This window comes from Trachymyrmex cornetzi, unplaced genomic scaffold (assembly GCF_001594075.2).
Source record: "Trachymyrmex cornetzi isolate Tcor2-1 unplaced genomic scaffold, Tcor1.1 scaffold482, whole genome shotgun sequence".
NCBI lineage: Eukaryota > Metazoa > Arthropoda > Insecta > Hymenoptera > Formicidae > Trachymyrmex > Trachymyrmex cornetzi.
Window position 1 is genome coordinate 273,217 of NW_017299641.1, and position 19,061 is coordinate 292,277.

At 36.4% G+C, this 19,061-nt stretch overlaps 1 protein-coding gene across 1 annotated transcript; it reads left to right on the top strand.

Moving 5' to 3' along the window:
- The first annotated feature begins 4,656 nt into the window (after positions 1 to 4,656).
- LOC108765301 (sortilin-related receptor) lies at positions 4,657 to 18,173 on the top strand. The gene is made up of 10 exons (XM_018513954.1): positions 4,657 to 4,990; positions 8,497 to 8,772; positions 8,888 to 9,049; positions 9,191 to 9,469; positions 9,573 to 9,838; positions 10,050 to 14,326; positions 14,480 to 14,730; positions 14,930 to 15,404; positions 15,489 to 15,695; positions 15,796 to 18,173. The coding sequence occupies exons 1-10, from the start codon at positions 4,706 to 4,708 to the stop codon at positions 15,855 to 15,857; spliced, it is 6,540 nt and encodes a 2,179-aa protein (XP_018369456.1). The 5' UTR covers positions 4,657 to 4,705; the 3' UTR covers positions 15,858 to 18,173.
- Positions 18,174 to 19,061: the final 888 nt, after the last annotated feature.

Below are 19,061 nucleotides of genomic sequence, written 5' to 3' on the forward strand. Positions count from 1 at the left end.
TGTTAAACGAACGAATTTATTCCAACCGCGGCGTCGTTCGCACTGATTGAGATAAGCTGTTTGTTCGCATGCGTTCGCGTTCGTTCGACCTGGATCCCGCTCTTTCCAAATGGTTTGCCAAGATACGCGACTACAATAGTCGGTGCGTGACAACTCTCGGCTACAAAGTTGCATTTGCGAAATTGGTTCACGTTAAATGTCAAACGCGTTGCGGGAGCACGTGTTGGCACGTGACGGCACAGCACGCGGTATATCTATTTTCGACGGTATCGATTTCTGCACGGCGCGTGCGAAGCTGAGAGGCTTTAAAAAAAAACTACGCCGCACAATAACTTTCGCCCTAGTTACGTCTACCGCGAATTATCGGAAATAAGGCCCCACAGACACAATAAAAGGCACAGGCAATAGAAACGAGGAATAACAAACAAAATTCAACCTACCAGAAATTGCTGTGCGTTGATACATAGTTTCTGGTAGATTGAAATATATTGCCTGTGTTTTCTATTCCTACACTGAAAAAAAAAGATTTTATTGTATTAACTAGAAGTACAAACGAATTCTGATCATATCAATCAGAATTATGTTATAATTGAATTTCTGATTATCTCGATTAGAATGATCGATAGATTTATTAAATTTTTCTAATTGAATCTATCATCAGAGTTAAATCTTTTTTCAGTATGTTGCCTGTACTTTTTATTGTGTCTGAATCTTAAAAATGCACTCGTGGAACAATTCTCGCGCTTCCCCAAAATACGAAAATCAGCCAATTTTTTGTATGAGAGGGAATATACGAACAAACCCAAGTTTTAGATTCTTCATAAAAAAAGAGACTGATAAACGTAATCGTTCATGACGCGATAATGCTTGTTGCTTTCTCATTTAATCAATTATTTATCTCGGGGTGAATAAGGTAAGATATCGTTCTCAAATGAACTGCTCCACAAAGGAATCATTGCAGAAAGGAAATTGATCTTTGTTTTTGAAATACGAACCGTTCTGTAGCATTTTAATACAAAATGGAAGATTCTTGTTGCAACGGAGACGAAACTGCAACGTATGCAGAATTGTTGCAGAAGTATTATATTCTTCAGTCAACAGATAAAGGCAATACGAGTAATTAAGCCAACATGCAGATGTCAATACGCAAGCGATATGCAAAAAAAAAAATATATATATAATAGAGATAATCTGGTAATACGCGCTTTAAAGTCATGTTGAATGTTTCGGCCCCTAGTGTTGGAATCTTCCGTAATGATGAATCTGAAAATCAGAATTTAAATATCGCTATATACATATAAAGTCAGGCAAATATAAAAAATCGTGATATATGCAGTCAGAATTTACATTGTCGTTACATCAATAAAGAAATCCAAAATAAACATTGAATTTTATTATACTATTAGTAACTTTATTAATTTTATTATTTATTAGTATCATTTTTTAGCAAAAAATTTTGGCTAATTTTAAAAAGAGAAGAAATAAATAATAGACTGAAGCTATCATTTTTGATCCCCAATTTCTGTTAGAAAATATCTTGACTATAATTTTTATATGCTATATAGTACAAAAAGAATCTGGAGTATCGTACATAATATAGTATAAAATAGATAAAAATACACATGATATAAAAAAGGAATGTTAGATCGCTATTTTGAAACCTCACATGAATTATACTGTCTAAAGCAGGCTTTGTGCCATTTTTGCGTTTTTAGATAGCTTTTGACGAAATTAGAAACCGAGTCTGCCAAGATATTAATGCTCGATAATAATCAATAATAATTAGTGACATCGAGAATTCTGGGCCACGAAATGTCGTCTAATATTGTATCCGTGCAACACAATACAGCTATTCTTTTCATATACTTTTCAATTGAATTTCCTGTGTATTTCAATTATTCTTTAGTTGAAACTAATTTCGGCCTTTATTAAGGTCTTCCTCAATCAATGATGAAAATTAAATTCTCAAAAAAAGAAAGAACGAATATTAGTTTTATTTTAAAAGAATATGTCTGCAATGTATTCGTATATTACGTTTATTACATCCGCTTAAAAACAATTATACTAAATTATATCCGAGAGAAAGCCTGTCATTTCACAAAGAATACATTGCAGCATCTCTTTTACGGAGTTGCTATATTTCTACCTTCAAAGCTCAAACTAACAGTGACATTACATCAGTGTTATACTTTTTATTCAACACTGGAACCGTTATATACAGTATGTTATATACTACATTTATTTTGTTGAATGGAAAATTATAATATTAATGTAATGTTACTGTTAGTTTGTGTTCTACGTATATATTTAGTAACAATAAATAAACGATTTGATTTATTTAGTATCAATTTTTAGCAAAAAGTTTTGACTAATTTTAAAAGGACAAGAAATTAAAATAGACTGAATCTATACGTGTGTGTCCTATATTTCTATCTTCTATAAAGAAAACTGATCTCGTTACAAATTAAAGTTGTCATTCTATACATCAATTCGCATGAAGAAGTTTTTTTAGAGTATTTCTCAAATCAATTATATATTTTCAAAGTAAATCACGTATAATTGTAATCTCTTGATATCATAATCCAATAAGAGATATTTTATCTTGATGTCTGTAACCAGTTTAATGGTCTTTTTTGACGAAAATAAAAAGTCAACAATCTGCAGCGACGATTATAATTAAGCTCCTTAACAATTAAGTTAGCGTTGGATGTGATAAATTTCATCCAATTTGAAAGCGTGTAATCAGGGCTTGAATAAAAGCTTTGATTTTCCCCCAACGTTTTCGGAGTCTGGACCACGTCGCACGTTTTGCGACGCGAGCTTCTACATGGACGCGCCAACAATGTCATTCCGACTAGGAAGCAAGAGTGAGAAAGAGAGCGAATGTCATTATCTAATATACTTTTATTATTGTATCTGCGCGTCGTCATTAAAACCACTCGCTCTCTGAACCTGACAGGCGATCCGTCCATCCGTCGCCTATCCGCCGAGGATGAGAATCTTTTTCGTGGTTTTTTCCTTCTTGTTATCGATCGTAGAATTGATCCGAGTCTAATAATTTACCGAGTAGCATATGTTGGCTTTATATACGTTTCTTAAACATAAACAATTACATCAGATACGTCCCTAGTGAAACTTTTTTTTTTTAATTTTGCATCTATAAATCTCAGAACTATAAACAATTCTTGTACAATTTTACAATTTTTAGAAACTTTTTTAGAATATATAAATTAGAACACTTCAAAAATACTGAAATTTACATTTTTTTCTAGAATTCTTTATATGTGTAAATTGTGAAGTATTCTTCTGAAATATTTTGAAATATTCTCTATTATAAATATTCTAATTCTTATTCTATAATTTTCAAAAAAAATTATTAAATCTGAAGAATAAATTTGACGTATTTTCAAAATTCTTCATTATAAAATATATAAAAAATTTTAAAAGTATAAGTTATTTTTTCACCAGGACGTTTAGGAAACATAAAACGTATGTGAATCAATATATGTTATATTTAGATAAATACATCTTTATGCACATAATGTGCCCCTATGGACATATCCCTACCGTAAAAAGGAGGGGTTTAGATAGGAAGACCTTGGCATGCGCGAGCACTCATTAAATTCTTGATAAATCGACATATTACAAGTTGAGTTGAATTTTACTTTTCGTATTCGCATAATTGCGCGCATAAATTCATATTTATCTACAAATGACGTTAATAAGTAGACTAAAGTACGCTTAGTCATATTTTATTGTGCAAAGAATGGAATTACTCGCTCTTTTTAACTATCTTAATTGCATTATTATTTTTATAAATAATTTATTGCATTGATGAAAAAAGCCCAAATAATTAGCAAATTATTTCTTCGATCATCATTATTTCTTTCGTCATCAATTACGGTACTAATTCGTCGAAGGTTCGTTCTCTCTTTTCAAAACGTAAATTTTATGTAACAATTTAATTCTTGATAATTCTCATTATATAGAGAAATTGCCATACAAATAAATAAATGAAATTAATTAATTTTTTGCAAAATCGAAAACGAGCAATTTTAATAACATTAAACATAGAATGGGAAAGATCGAGTTACTCCTTTTTCGGTGATCGATTCTCCTCTCTTTTATACGGAATATAAATTTCGCGTAAATATTTTATGAATTTTTATTATGTGTATATAATAAAAGATATATTAAAAATGAGTACATTCAACGAGAGTTCGCGTATTAAAACGAGAATCACAGTGATTTTCCTTTTATTTGAAGAATATAAAGTGGCTCTCCTAAAAACGCTTAATATTAATATACAATTACTTTGTGCATATTACTGATGCTTCCTTTAATGAAACAATTCAAAACAGTCTAGAGACTTAATGTATAGCCTTCAGAGACGATCAATAATATTGTATAATATGATTGATTCATCAGAGGTTCAGATTCCTTCATTCATATACAGTTTTCTTCGTAAACAATACAATTATTTCTAACTCAATGAATTAAATTTTAATATATAAATAAAAGTTCAATACAAAATTAATATTTGTACATTTTATCTTAATAGAATTGTGGCGCCATCTACACGCGCGACCATCGTGGTACATTCAATCGTTCGAATCGCGAATGGCGTGTCTAGTGTAAACGCGTCATTCACGGTTGAAGTATAATACACCCGCTCCTGCGAGGAGCGGAGTCAGTCTTGGGCAAGATGGCCGGTCGGTCGAGTACGGCCCTCTATTATTATTTTGCGTTAATCCTCCATCTGGTTCTGCTAACCGAGTGCGATTACGTTGTTCGGCACGGTGACGAGGCGAAGTATCTGCACGTTGCGGAGCATAACGATCAGCAACACAGGAAGACGCTCGTTATTGACAGACGGAGCGCGGATCTACGTGACCAGGATGACAGCGATCGTGAAACGTCATTTGGACGTACGCGTCGAGACGTACCATTGCCGCAGCACCCAAACAATAGTCCAAACATCACGGCGAAGGTACAAGCACGCGTAGACGATCGTTCGATCGTCCGAAGGTCGCCACCGTCATCGCCGCCGTTGCGTCGCAATTCGACCGGCTGACGGCGGCTGCGGTGACGACGGTGGCGAACACGATGATGATGATGATGATGATAATGGTAATGGTAATGGTGATTTCTCTATGACTGTTTTCGCGTCCCCCGTCGCAAATAAGAGCGAGCGATGAAAATGTCCTACCGCGTTATAGCTTATAGCGCAAATAGATGCGCACACACGCGTGCACACGCACGCACGCACGCACGCACATACACACGCACACGTTCTCCGCCCTCTGCTGGCTACTGCGTGTCGTCCTGCGGAATTTTTCCCAATGGACCGTCTCGTCGGGAGAGACGCACAGCGCGGCCTTTGTGCGCGGCGCGTGAATAAGCCGGGGCAATAATTGCCGTATTATCTCTCTCTTCCGGAGTAAATTTAATCAATCTCGGACGAGAGAGAGAAACGGAGCGTCGCGGATCCGCGCCGTCACTGACACCACCGAGGGGTCACTAACCGTCACTGAACTGCAATCTTTCCTCTGTTTTCTCAATTTTTTTTTCTCCCCTTATTTTTTGATACGGACTGCGCCGTTATGAGTTTTCCGGACCGTCCGGGACTTTGTAAACAAGACGACATTCGTTGGAATGCCCGCCGCCCTTATTTCGACACTGTTATTATTTTAGGCCTTTAGACTCGTCCGTCGTTATTCCAACTGCGCAACCTTTCCTTGTTTTTCTGTCGAAGGTTGTGATTTTTGACAACGATGGTCGAATTTATTTTTCTTTCTGCGTAGTTATATATCTTCCTTATGTCACGTCGCGTACGCTTAGTCACGTTGTGACACGCATGAGAATAATGGACGCTTGAATGCACTTGACTGCTTATTTTTCTGATAACAATGGAAGCGCAGTTTGTCATTTAAGAAGATAAGAGTTGTACACCTAAAGAATTTCCCACTAACAATACTTTTAGTCAGCTACAAAGTAATATATATTGTAATATTACGTTTCCTTTATTTTTCTATTTTGTTTCAAATTGACATTACACGCGTTACATTTTACGTTCACTCTTATGTCCGATTAAAAAGTACGATTAGAATCTAACAGTAATTAACTGTACTTTTTTATGATGTTAATTAGAGAATAATTATTCTGTTTCTGCAAGCTCATGCATATTGCATGCAGTTTATCTCTTATGAAGTTAATATAAAATTGAATTTTTTTTTATTTAGGGAATTACGATATGCTTCATCCTACACTATTCTTCTTGCAGAATTGTACAAAAAAAAAAGGAATTAATGCCTGTAGTTTAATTTTCAACTTGTTTCAATTAATTGTTTATCATTTTCTAGTTCTGAGAATTAGAAAAAGATGAAGGATAAATGAAATCGAGAATACAATTAATCTTCATTGATAAAAACGAGCAAGTTACTTTTATTTTAATATTTAACTTGATTATGGCCGGTATAACTTCAGAAAAATGAAGTCAGGATACAAAAGTAACACAAAAGTTCATAAAAACATACATATCTACTACTTAATTGTTATTTTGTTTTTTAATTATACAATTCATTAATTCTTGTTACAAACTGACCGTAACCTCTCCATATATTTTTGTTTTTAATTAACATCTTCAATGAACATTTTAAGATAAGGAACAAATAAGGGCTAATGAGAGTTTTTTACGAAATATAGTATAAATTAGTTACGCATAAACGTTTCGGCTTGCGTTCAAGCCATCATCAGTATGTCTGAACGTGTAATGTGAATTCTTACTTTTTACATTTTAAGCCCTGAATGTTGTTCAATATGTAATCTTTACTTATGTACAAATGAGATTAATACCCAATTTCTTCACCTTTATCCAAGATAACTTTATCCAAGAGATATCTCCCAGAATACAATGGAGATATCTCCTGGATAAGGTTATCCGCAACTTATCTGGAAGTGAAGAAATTGAGCATAAGCTATGCTTTCAGTGGTCGTTAAGTGGTTGATGCCCATTTCCACCAATGTAGATTAATCTCGGTTCAACTTATTCTTCGTTTTTTTTTCTAATCTTAAGAACTAGAAAACAACGATTAAAGTTAATCTACATTGATAGAAACGGATATTAATGTACTAGGTGTTAAAAACTGAAATAGGCGGAGATAAGATTTTAAAAAATTCTATTCTATATATATATATATATATATATATCTTTTTATCCCTAGTGGTAAGTATTATAACGGAAAAACATGATAAATGATTTCAATTTTTAAACAGTTTCGTGCATTATTAAGCCTATTCTACAATTGCGTTAGCGTAGTTGTAAATAGTTGTAGTTGTAAGAATTAACCAATCATAGTCAAATATTCTTTTCATATTTAGCTGTGAATTTTTACAAAAAAGCACTTACAACTTCGCTTACGCAATTGTAGAATAGGCTTTACACTATTAAAAATAAAATGTTAATTTTAATTTAAGGATGTATAGTGGACTTTCTAGGACTTTCTAGGACATGCACACAAAAATTAATATAAATGTGTTAATTTTAATATTTTCAAAAAAATTCTTTTACACAATTAAAACACGCACAAAAAGGTAGATTTAATGAGAAAATCGAAAAAAAATTAAAATATTGTAGAGAGATACTAAATCTCATTTTTACTTTTTTCTATTTTCTCGTTAACTCGACCTTATCTTGCATCTTTTTCGTGCATATTTTAATTGTGCAAAAGAATTTTACAATTTGTACAGTCAATTTAAAGTATCTTTTAATCTGTAATGTTGTCGACAATTCTGTTACTTTAGAATTCCTTTAAAATGTCTTTAAGTCAGTACAGAGCCTTTAGTAATGTCTTAGTATTTTAAAGCATTACTTAAAACGGTCTTCAAATAAGAACAGTTTACTGCTAACCTATCTGACTTTCAATCTTGGGATTTTCCCTCCTTCCGATTTTAAAGCTAATTATGTAATTCTCTGCAGATACCTATTTCATTTGCATTTCTATAAATTATCCGCAATAATGTTTTAAATTATTCACTGCTTCGTGTCTCTAATTGCTTTTTTTATGTGAACATTAATATCATCGTGTGACATTGAACGTTGACCAAAGTAATGTGATATTAACTGCTGATAGGATCAACTGATTGAGATAGAAGGATTTTCCACGAATGTGAATATTCAATGATTCATCTCCTGCTGTATATCCGCCCAGCTAGAATTACGATTATTGAAACTGTCGCGTTACACGCACGTACATCTTGTGTATCCACCTATTAATAAATCATGCTGATTTTACATACTGCGACGATTATTTCACATATTTATCTTCTCTGTATTTATTTATTTTATCGAAACTTCTTATCGGTTATCTCTTATCTCTGCTTTATTTGTTATACCGTTATACGAGGATAAATATTATTTTATTTTTACGTTAAAGTTTATCTATATCTGATATTTTTGATGCTTTCTAACAAAAACTTTGTTTCTTATCGTTACAGGTCAATCCTTTAAATGATTCGCATCAACAATTGATGGTACATTGGGTCGGGGAGGGTTCGAATGTAATAATATGTCTAGCGAGGGATAGCACGCCCGTGGTACGCTTCCAAGGAGGCAAATTCTCTTCCCCGAACCAACCTAGCGCTGTGTACATCAGTTACGATTACGGTGATAGCTTCGAGAATAAGACTGAACAGTTCAGGGTTTCGTCTGAGGCCGATGCCCCATATGCTGTTGTAGATAAATTCACCAATCATCCTAAGTACTATCAACACGTGAGTTCCGTTTTACAAAAACGTTTCTTATAAAATAAATAGCCGGTATATTTTCCTGGCGCATCTCCAATTCTATTGTTTGAAGAGTGTTCGCGAGACTTCCCTTCTTTTGCAGTGCGTCTTTATGGACAGTCTGAATAGTTTAATCTTCATAACATATAATAACGGTCAAACAATTCTGAGGATCTCCTTGTCGTTTCATCCAAATGAAGTCTCGTATTTCGAATTAGATCCACGGATACTTGTCGCACTAGACAAAACCGATACATCGCGGAAGGTATAAAAGACTTATTATTATTATTTTACAATTATTTAAATTTTGGATGTACATATTATCATTATTGTTATTTTATTTTAAAGAATATGAGATAGTCATACAAGAATTCTTTTTTCTGACTTTGAAACACTTCGATTTCAGTTGTGGTTGACGATTGATCGTGGATTTACTTGGATACCAATTCATCAATTCGTAAAGGCTTTCTTTTGGTCTCCTTATCGTGAGTTATTAGTTGAACGCATAGAGCCTGATGGAGCGAATACGGTTTTGAAACTGGATTTGCGAAATATATCCTCGTTTATAAGAGGAAATAATCAGTTGCGAGCAAGAATGTCTATACGAAAGGAGTTTATCGTCGTCGTTGAAAACGTTGAAGATTTTCAGATCAGAGGCGATTTCATGTTCGCAATTAAGAAAAGGGTAAGGATCACTGTGACGATGCTACCTGTGAAATCTCTTATAAGATTCAAAGTTTAACTGTTTTCATTTTGAACATTGCTTTATTTATATATTTTTTTAACAGAACGGGACGGAACATCTGGATCTCTTTGTTTCTTATAAGAATCAGACATTTGTCCAAGCGCATTTTAACACGGAATTGGATTGCAAGGAATATCATATTGTAGATGTATCGTTCAATCGAGTCTTTATCGCTGTGAAGCACGGCGACACTATGATCAATCTTTACGTGTCGGAAATTATAGATCACGAGAAAGCTATATTTACATTGTCTCTGGAGAGTATCCTCACATTTTTCCCCAACAGTACTTGGAAGGATAGCTGGTTGAAGTGAGTAATGAAATATAACGGATATTCATTCTTTTTATAAAAATAAAGTTAGACATTTTACAAACTTATAATTGCTATGAAAGCTGTCAAACTTGTGAAAATAAGATAACAAGTTTAAAAAATTCTTTGTTATTTAATTTAATTTTTTTTTTAAACTTGTTGATATCTTCTTAATTCATCCGTGTATTTATACAATTCTATATTTGCGCAGTGACGTGGCTGACGAGACATTTACGGATCTCTATAAGGTCGAAGGTCTTCGAGGTATATACATAGCATCGCGGGTCAAAGGTACTCCAAAATCAAGCTCTATCGGACCAGAACACTTGGAATCATTAATTACTTTCGATCATGGTGCCACTTGGACCAGTCTTAAGGCACCAGCGACAAATCATGAAGGTTTCTACATTCACTGTGGAAAAGACTGCTCGTTACATGTGGGTCAGAGATTCAGTCAATTGTATCCGGTGACGAGATCCGCCACCATTATGAGCTCGAAATCGGCGCCTGGAATAATAATGGCGACTGGCGTCGTTGGGGCTAACTTGAAGGGTCATCCCGCACTCTATGTATCTAGAAATGCTGGTCTCACGTGGAGACAAGTATTAAAAGATTATTACTTCTTTAACATGGGCGATCACGGAGGTTTATTAGTGGCAGTTAAGTATTTCAAATCGCGCGGGGAGACTAGAGATATCTCATATTCGACGGATGAGGGCGAGACATGGCAGACATACGAGTTCAATGAAAAGATGTTGCGTGTTTACGGTCTCATGACGGAACCTGGAGAAAATACCACGGTATTCACCATGTTCGGATCGGACAGTGGACAACATCAGTGGCTTATTATCAAGATTGATCTACGACATGTATTTGAAAGAGAATGCACAAAAGACGATTACAAGTTTTGGTCCCCAACGAGCATTGACCAACCGGTCATGGCTTGCGTGTTAGGACGTAAGGAAACGTATCAGAGACGTGCCTTGCGCTCCAATTGTTATCAAGGCGTAAACTACGATCGACCAGTGAGATTGGAGACTTGTCAATGCGACGCGAACGATTATCAGTGCGCTTACGGTTTCATACCTAGTGGGAATCCATATCACTGCATCCACAACAAAACCATGCCCGATTATGATCCATACGCCGTGCCGACCTCGTGTCAACCCGGCATGTTTTATAATCGCACGAAAGGCTACATAAAGATATCCGATGATGATTGTATCGGTGGCCTTGCAAAAAACTATGAACCCGATGAGATCCCATGTCCGATGGATGAAAGACCGGACTTCTTATTAGTCGCCCAACGAGAACACATTACACGAATCGATTTGGTGGAAAACAACAAAATGGAGAAGTTACCTGTGCACGATTTAAAGAATGTTATTGCAATCGAATTCGATATGAGAAACAATTGTTTATATTGGGCGGATATCGTAAACGATACGATCGGTAGACAGTGTCTGAATGGAACTAGCTCTCCTGAGATTCTTATTGAGACCGATCTGAGTTCCATCGAGGGAATGGCTTTTGACTGGGTGTCCAAGGTATTATATTTTGTGGACGGTGTTAAGATGAGAATACAGATCATCCGAACAGATGTTGGCCCTTCTGTAGGCAGAATGCGCAGGACAATATTGGGGCCAAACAATCTGCAGAAGCCACGAGGTATCGCAGTTCACCCTCCGAGCGGCTATATGTTTTGGACCGATTGGGCACCGGGTAACGCTTCAGTATCTCGAGCCAACTTGGATGGCACAGATGTTAAACGACTATTTCTTAAGCCCACCGTCGAATGGCCAAATGGAATAACGATTGATCACATCGCTGAACGTATCTATTGGGTAGACGCTCGAGCGGATTACATAGCTTCCTCGGATCTTGAGGGTAAAAGGTTTAAGAAGATCATTGCTAATGAAGCGCGTGTCTCACATCCGTTCGCGGTTGCTGTGTTCAAAGACAATTTGTACTGGGACGACTGGAAACAGTCAATGATATTTGTCGCTGATAAAGATCACGGAGTCGGAATCAGCACGATACTCGACTTTCAGATCGCGGGTCTGATGGATTTGAAGATTTTCGCGCACAGCGTGCAAATTGGTACGAATAAGTGCGCGGAAAACAACACATGTTCACACATCTGTCTGGGCGCGCCTTCTAACAGCTACGTTTGCCTCTGCCCGGATGGCATGGTGATGACGGAAGGTACGTGTTTGTGCCCAGGGGGTATCAAGCCATACTCCAACTCAACATGCCCGCGCGTTGCTAGCACCTGCTCGTCCAATCAGTTTGCCTGCAACAACAATGTGTGCATCCCCGAGTTCTGGAAGTGCGACGGTGATAACGACTGCGGCGACAATTCAGACGAGATTCAATGCAACCGTGCCACATGTAGCCCGAATAATTTTGAATGCGACGATAACAAATGTATTCCTAAATACTGGGTGTGTGACCTGGATCGTGACTGTAAGGACGGCAAGGACGAGATGAATTGTACGTACAGCAATTGCACCGAAACGCAGTTTAAGTGTCTCAACGGCCGCTGTATATCACATCGTTGGCATTGTGACGGTGAGGATGACTGCCGGGATGGCTCAGACGAAGCGAACTGTACCAAGAGCATTCAGCCAAACACATGTCGGTCCGATGAGATCGTCTGCAAAACAGATCATTCGTGCATACCAACATCCTGGAAATGTGATGGCGAACCAGACTGCGAGGACGGCGCCGACGAGAAGGATTGTAATAATATGGTATGCGAGTCATGGCAATTTACATGCAACAACACCAAAGAAAATGGACATCGGTGCATATATAAATCATGGGCATGCGACGGTGACAAGGACTGTATTGATGGTTCGGACGAGGTGAATTGTACCACCACTACTACGCTACCAACGTCGATAATCCCAATACTACCGACAAATTCTTGTAATGACTGGATGTTTATGTGCAATAACAAGAAATGCGTGCCTTACTGGTGGAAATGCGATAGTGTAGACGATTGCGGCGACGATTCCGACGAGATAGGCTGCGTCAGCAGTGCGGACGGTGTATTGGAACCCACGTCTCCGATTCACACGACGCAACAGTCACGCATCTGTCGCGAGCACCAGTTTCAGTGTTTTAACAGTGAGTGTATTGAAAACGCATGGGTGTGCGATGGCTTGAAAGACTGTCCGACCGGCGAGGATGAGCAACATTGTAACCGTGGACACACGTCGTGCCGAGAGAACGATCAATTTATGTGCCGTCAAGACGGTTCATGCGTATCGCTCTCGAGCATGTGCAACGGTGTCGAGGAATGTCCGGACGGCAGCGACGAGCTCGGTTGTCACGCGGGTGAATTACCTGCCACGCCATCCTGCTATGCCGGTCTTTTCCCATGCGACGATTCCCGCTGCTTCCCGCTGGCAGCTATGTGCGACGGTAATCGCGATTGTATAGATGGCTTCGATGAAGACCATTGCGAGAAGAATAACTCGCGCAAATATCAAGTATTGGTGATGGGTGTTGATGAACGTTCTATCAATGATTCAAGTCTCTACCTGTTTTGGTGGATGCCAATACCATCGAACGTGACGTTTGAGTTCTTGCCATCAATTGCGCGAGCGATACCAAAGGCTCCGTGGAAAAATGCTACCGAGTGGATCGAAGACACGGAATATCTATTCAATAATCTCGAGCCGTTCACTAAGTATAATCTAACAGTCTATGTGAAGGCAAAGGGCCAGTCTGATGTAGCTCCACCGGCAAAGTATTACATGATGATGACTGGTGAAGGCGTACCAAGCGAGCCGTGGAGTGTAAAGGTCGCGCAGAAGAACGGTACCCGTGTAGAAGTGACTTGGAGACCACCCTTACATCCTAATGGTATTATCACCGACTATCTGGGCTACGTTACACCACCGATACCACCATTAGAGTTTACTCAGTCAAAAACCTCCGCAACCATCGATATGGAATTCGAGGCGGGCAAGAATTATTCCTTCTGGATCGTGGCAAAGAACCGACAGTATAGCTCAGTCTCATCGCAAGTTGTTACGCTGACGTTCGACGGCACAGCTAACATCGACGATATTGAGGATCTCCGTGTAGTGGCCACGACAAATCATTCTGTCACTTTAACATGGAAGAAGATGCAGGACGTGGACGGATATCACATCACTCCCAGAGCATCACCGAATTATCCAAATTTGCAAACCGTCACAACAATGAACAATCTGATGGAAGTCGACAAATTGGCACCGGGTACCAAGTACACTTTTGAAGTCGGCGCGACGAAAAAGAATTACGTCGGTAAGGTCACCTCGGTGACAGCGACGACGAACGGCACTGCGTTGCCCACGATAAATAACTTTGACGCGCAGTTGGTGAAATCCCAGAGAACAACCGTAAAACTTACTTGGGACCCCCCGAAGAGCACCAGGAAGATCAAGTGGAAATATGCTATTCATTACGCTATCAACATGGAGGACTTCTTTAAATGTGAGGATCATTTGCATTTATTTTCTTTATATAAGAATTATTTCAATATCTTAAATGGAATAATCGATATCTTCTTATTACTATTTGATGTCGTTTTGTTTTGTATATTTGGTTTTCTTTCTGAGGAATATATATTTCTATTTCTATTTTTAGCTGCCAAATTCATCACTACTAATCTTACGGCTACGATTAAGGATCTGGAAGCATGCGAAGCATACTTTTTTGCCGTTGGCGTCACTGGAGATTACGGAGCAGGACCTTTAAATCAACCCGTTACAGTTATGACGCACTTCAGTAAGCGTGCACCTCCGAAGAAATTACAAGTAGTACCAAATAAAAACGACAGTATGATCGTTTCGTGGAGTTCAAGTTGTCCAGCAGTCGATGAAATGATCAGTTACACGGTGAGTCAATAATGCTACAAAATATTTTCCTAAAAAAAAATGACAACGCGAGAAATTTTAAGAAAGTCGAGATTTACACCTATGAAAAGTTTCTCGAAGATTTCATTTTTCTCTTACTAGAGAAAAATTTTTTAATGCATGTATTTTTTTTTGTTTAGCAAGAGTATTCATCGATTTCGTATCTTTTTCCCGATTACAGATTTCCGTTACGGAAACGATTATGAACAAGCACATAGTTGTGACATTGCCACCAACTAACGAAACTATTATGAAGCACATGTTCTATTCCATCAAGTATGGTGGGACGTACAACGTTACTGTAGCCACAGATGTCGAAAATGCCATATCCACGCAACCATTCATCTATATAGCACCACCGATCAAGCCGCCTCATCAGCTCACCGTTTTACATGATAATATGGAATATTTAATTTATTGGCAAGAACCGGATTTACCGGAGCACATTCAAAAGGAACGGTATTTTGAAATTTTGGTGGCTGAAGGATCGAGAACAATAAACGAAACAACTGCTAAAATCTTGGTGGTCAAAGATCCGCCGCCTTACCGCTATAAGGATGCTAAAACAGATACGATTTACACCTTCGCGGCGCGTTTGGTCACGAACGAAGGATACCAAAGTCCACTGAGTGAAACTTGGAGCACGCAGATTTCAGGTGAGTTGTCTTTAATATTTTTTTTAATTAGCTTTTTTAAACTATGCTTTAACAATAATTTTTTCTCTTTTTTTTGTTCCGTAGCATCGCAGCTTCCGGTGATAATGAATACATCGGGCATATTATCTCTCGCTATACCGATCTGTTTAATCGTTATAGCGCTCGGTGTTGCGCTCACGTATTTCATCGTTCGACATAGGAGGCTATCTCACAGCTTTACGCAATTCGCCAATAGCCATTACGATACGAGACGAGGACAAGCCACCTTCCCTGGTACGACAGATGGCTTAGGTGAGTGGTGTCTCGCAATTTGAAAAAAAAAAGGGATAAGAATGATACAAAACAATGTGCGAAAAGAATCTATTGATTGTTTTTCTTTTTTTTTTTATAGAAGAAGAAGATAGTCCGGTAATCCGAGGCTTTTCGGATGACGAACCGCTCGTAATTGCATGAATACCATATGTATGTATAAACAAAATATTTACGTACTAGGAAAGATGTGCCAAGACATTATTAATATGATAATTCTGAATAAATTTTATGACGGAAGGGAAAGCTTTTATGAAATTGTTTTAAGACTGAATACTGAATTGTAGTCGTACTTGTGCTATAGTAATTAACGACTATTAATCGGTAAACAGGTTGCTTAGAGCGTTTACATGAAAGATTTTCGCATCATTCATATGGCACGTAGAAATATGGTATACATGTACATCACGAGTGATGAGAGTAACTACCTGCCGTGCGGTTGGAGAGGCCATTATACATCTCAAATTTGACTGTAAACAAATCAAGAGAACTATATAGATTGAAAGTGTGGTTTACCGTCTAACGAGAGGATAAACGCCAAAATAATGAAACGGCAACTTGTATATAGTAAATATTTTTTATGGATTGATTGTGAGACTTTCGAGATGATACGCATTTGCATTTTTAATAATGTATTTATATGACACACATGTACGTATGAAGAAACTTTTTTTTGGTCCGTATTCAGTTGATGCGAAAGTAAGTTACCGGCATCCGGAACAAACTTTTTATTAAAAGCTGTTTAAATATCCATACAGAAGCCATAAGTTTTTTTTCAATATAGCAAGTGCATGACCAAAGTAACGTTTTCTTTTAATGTCGCATCCAAGAGATATATTAGTGTCGTCTATTCATAGAGTAGATTTCTATGACGTTCCATTCTCCAGCTTGAATAATCTTCGTCTTAAGTAACTTTTTATAATCATCCCTAATTAGAATTTTATATCAAACGCGATGCGACATTGAAAGAAGTTTTTATAAGCGAATCTCTCAACTTCGCAAAAGGGTGACTTGACCCTTGTAAAAAGTGTGTTGCAATTGTGGTTTGAATACTATGTATGGATTTTTTATCTTTAGATACAAAAAGGATATTCGACGAATGATATTTGATTTGTACGATTAAAGTAGATGACATTTTTTATCTTACATTATAAAAAAAATAATACATTTTCTCTTTATCAAGATCGAACGTTTTTAGTTAAAATTAGGAAAGATTTACCAGCAAGAGAATATGAGAAAGTGACAGATCGGTGATGTTCTCGGTGCGAATAAAATGGTAGCGACACCATCGTGACTTTTAGATTATTGTAAATAATGTTTAAATATTTAAGCGTGTGAACTTTCACCGCTTAATCCATGTTGATTCATCCATAAAAGACATTAATTATTGAATTAATTAGTGATCAGTTATATTTTTATGTTGGAATAGTCTAATGTCTAATATTTTATGTGTACGAACAGTTTTCCCACTGCGAACAATCGATTTGACAGAATCTTTTTGCTGACATGACACACGTATATGTATACACAGGGACGATTTTACCGAATTAAACCGATTGGATTTAAAAAATTGATATATTCGTTTTAAAGCGCGTTCACAGTTTGACGGAAAAACAGAAAGCAGAAAAGCAGCACCCAATCAGAATTTGCGCTGGTAGTAATAAATAGTACAGAAAATCGAAATTATCGACTATCAGCGAGTTCTAATTGGCTGCTGCTTTTCTGTTTTTCTCTGTCAAGGTGTGTACACGTCCTTACAGCATTGTGAAATTGTGAATTAATCTAAATCACAAGCTCTCTCTTGTAATAACAAGATTTACAATTTCTATTTATATCCTGTTGCACAGCATCCTAATTTTGAAAATCTCACTCTTTGACGACCGAAAAAAACGTGATAAAAATATATACCTACACCGATGTCAGATCGACAAAAAGACGTTTACAGAAGTAATGAAGCTTGGCTTATTTCCTTTGTGTCTTAGCTATTACCAGAATGGTAATCTCCTAAACAAATGGAATTAATTATAAAGAAAAGGTTCGCTTGCTATATAATATTCGATACGATTACACGGTACGGTCCACTAACGATTTACTTTTTCTTTTTGCTACATGTCGTTGTATGTTGGAGAAGAAAATACTAATGAAAACGTCGATGTTTTTGAATCTGTGTTACGCGGCTTCTATACGTCATCAATAATGTTGATACAATTATATTGCATTATTTAATAATAATGATATGACATTGATGTTAAATGATCAATATTATTATGTAATGTAGTAATATTATGTAACGATATTGATCGTGTATATAGGCCGCTTTAGTGAGAGCGAAGAGAATAGAAGAAGATAGCTGATTTACATGTAAATGTCAAAAGTTATAATGCGACAAGAGACAGTGATATATATAATATATATACATATATATAAAATATATTTACGTGTAAATAAATAAATATAAGACACAGAATATTGTCATTTAACTCTTCTCGTTTCTTTATAAATTTATTTTGATACCTCAGCCTATTTGATAAATTCAAATCATATGCATTACGTTATTGACTTATTTTTTTCTAATTAATCTTAATTAAATCCATTTTAATTTTACTAAAAATTAAAAAAAAATTTTGGTGCTCTAATTTCATATTCTTTATATGAGATAGTACATATACATGTTAAAAAACGGTAGTATATTTATTATTCTCTCAAACTGACAAATTCTGGAATAACGTAGCGGATGTTCCGGGCCATGTCTCAATCATTGAAAAGTGGAACGGCAAAAATAATAGTTTCGTTTATTCATGACAAGTCCATCTCATCCAGGGAAGGTGAAAGACTTCCGTTACCATTCTAAAAGGCAATTTGGAAGTTTGTGACCCGTTACCTCATTAAGCAAACGGCACGAAACCGGAAATTTAACGCCATCCTCTTCGCACTTAATTCTTGTATTGTTACGCAAATTGCGGTCAAATTCCGCGACTACATCTTTAACGCCTGATTACATTCAACGGTTATTAAAATATAATTATCCTTATTAAATGTATATATGTTATGCACATAAAGTTATTTATATATAAATATTTTATTATTTAAAATTATATAAGAATATATTTTGAAGAAATTGTCCAACAATTATATAAGAAATTTTTAAGAATCTTGATCGAAGCTTGTCTATATATATTTTTAAAAAAAGCTTCTCGAGTTTTTTAGAGAGAATTTTTTATATCTTGTTAACAAACAGAATCAGGGTAAAAAGATTAAAATGAATTTATTAAAAATCTTTAGATCTCTTAGAAGCCTCTACCTGCTATATTTTAACATGCTAGCTTTTTTATGGGAAATGCGCCCCAA

Bases quoted from the DNA above. Each gene is read 5' to 3' on its own strand.
- LOC108765301 (XM_018513954.1), top strand. From the start codon at position 4,706: ATGGCCGGTCGGTCGAGTACGGCCCTCTATTATTATTTTGCGTTAATC. The intron at 9,839-10,049 runs GTGAGTAATGAA...ATATTTGCGCAG, and splicing joins TGGAAGGATAGCTGGTTGAA to TGACGTGGCTGACGAGACAT. The intron at 14,327-14,479 runs GTGAGGATCATT...TTCTATTTTTAG, and splicing joins CATGGAGGACTTCTTTAAAT to CTGCCAAATTCATCACTACT.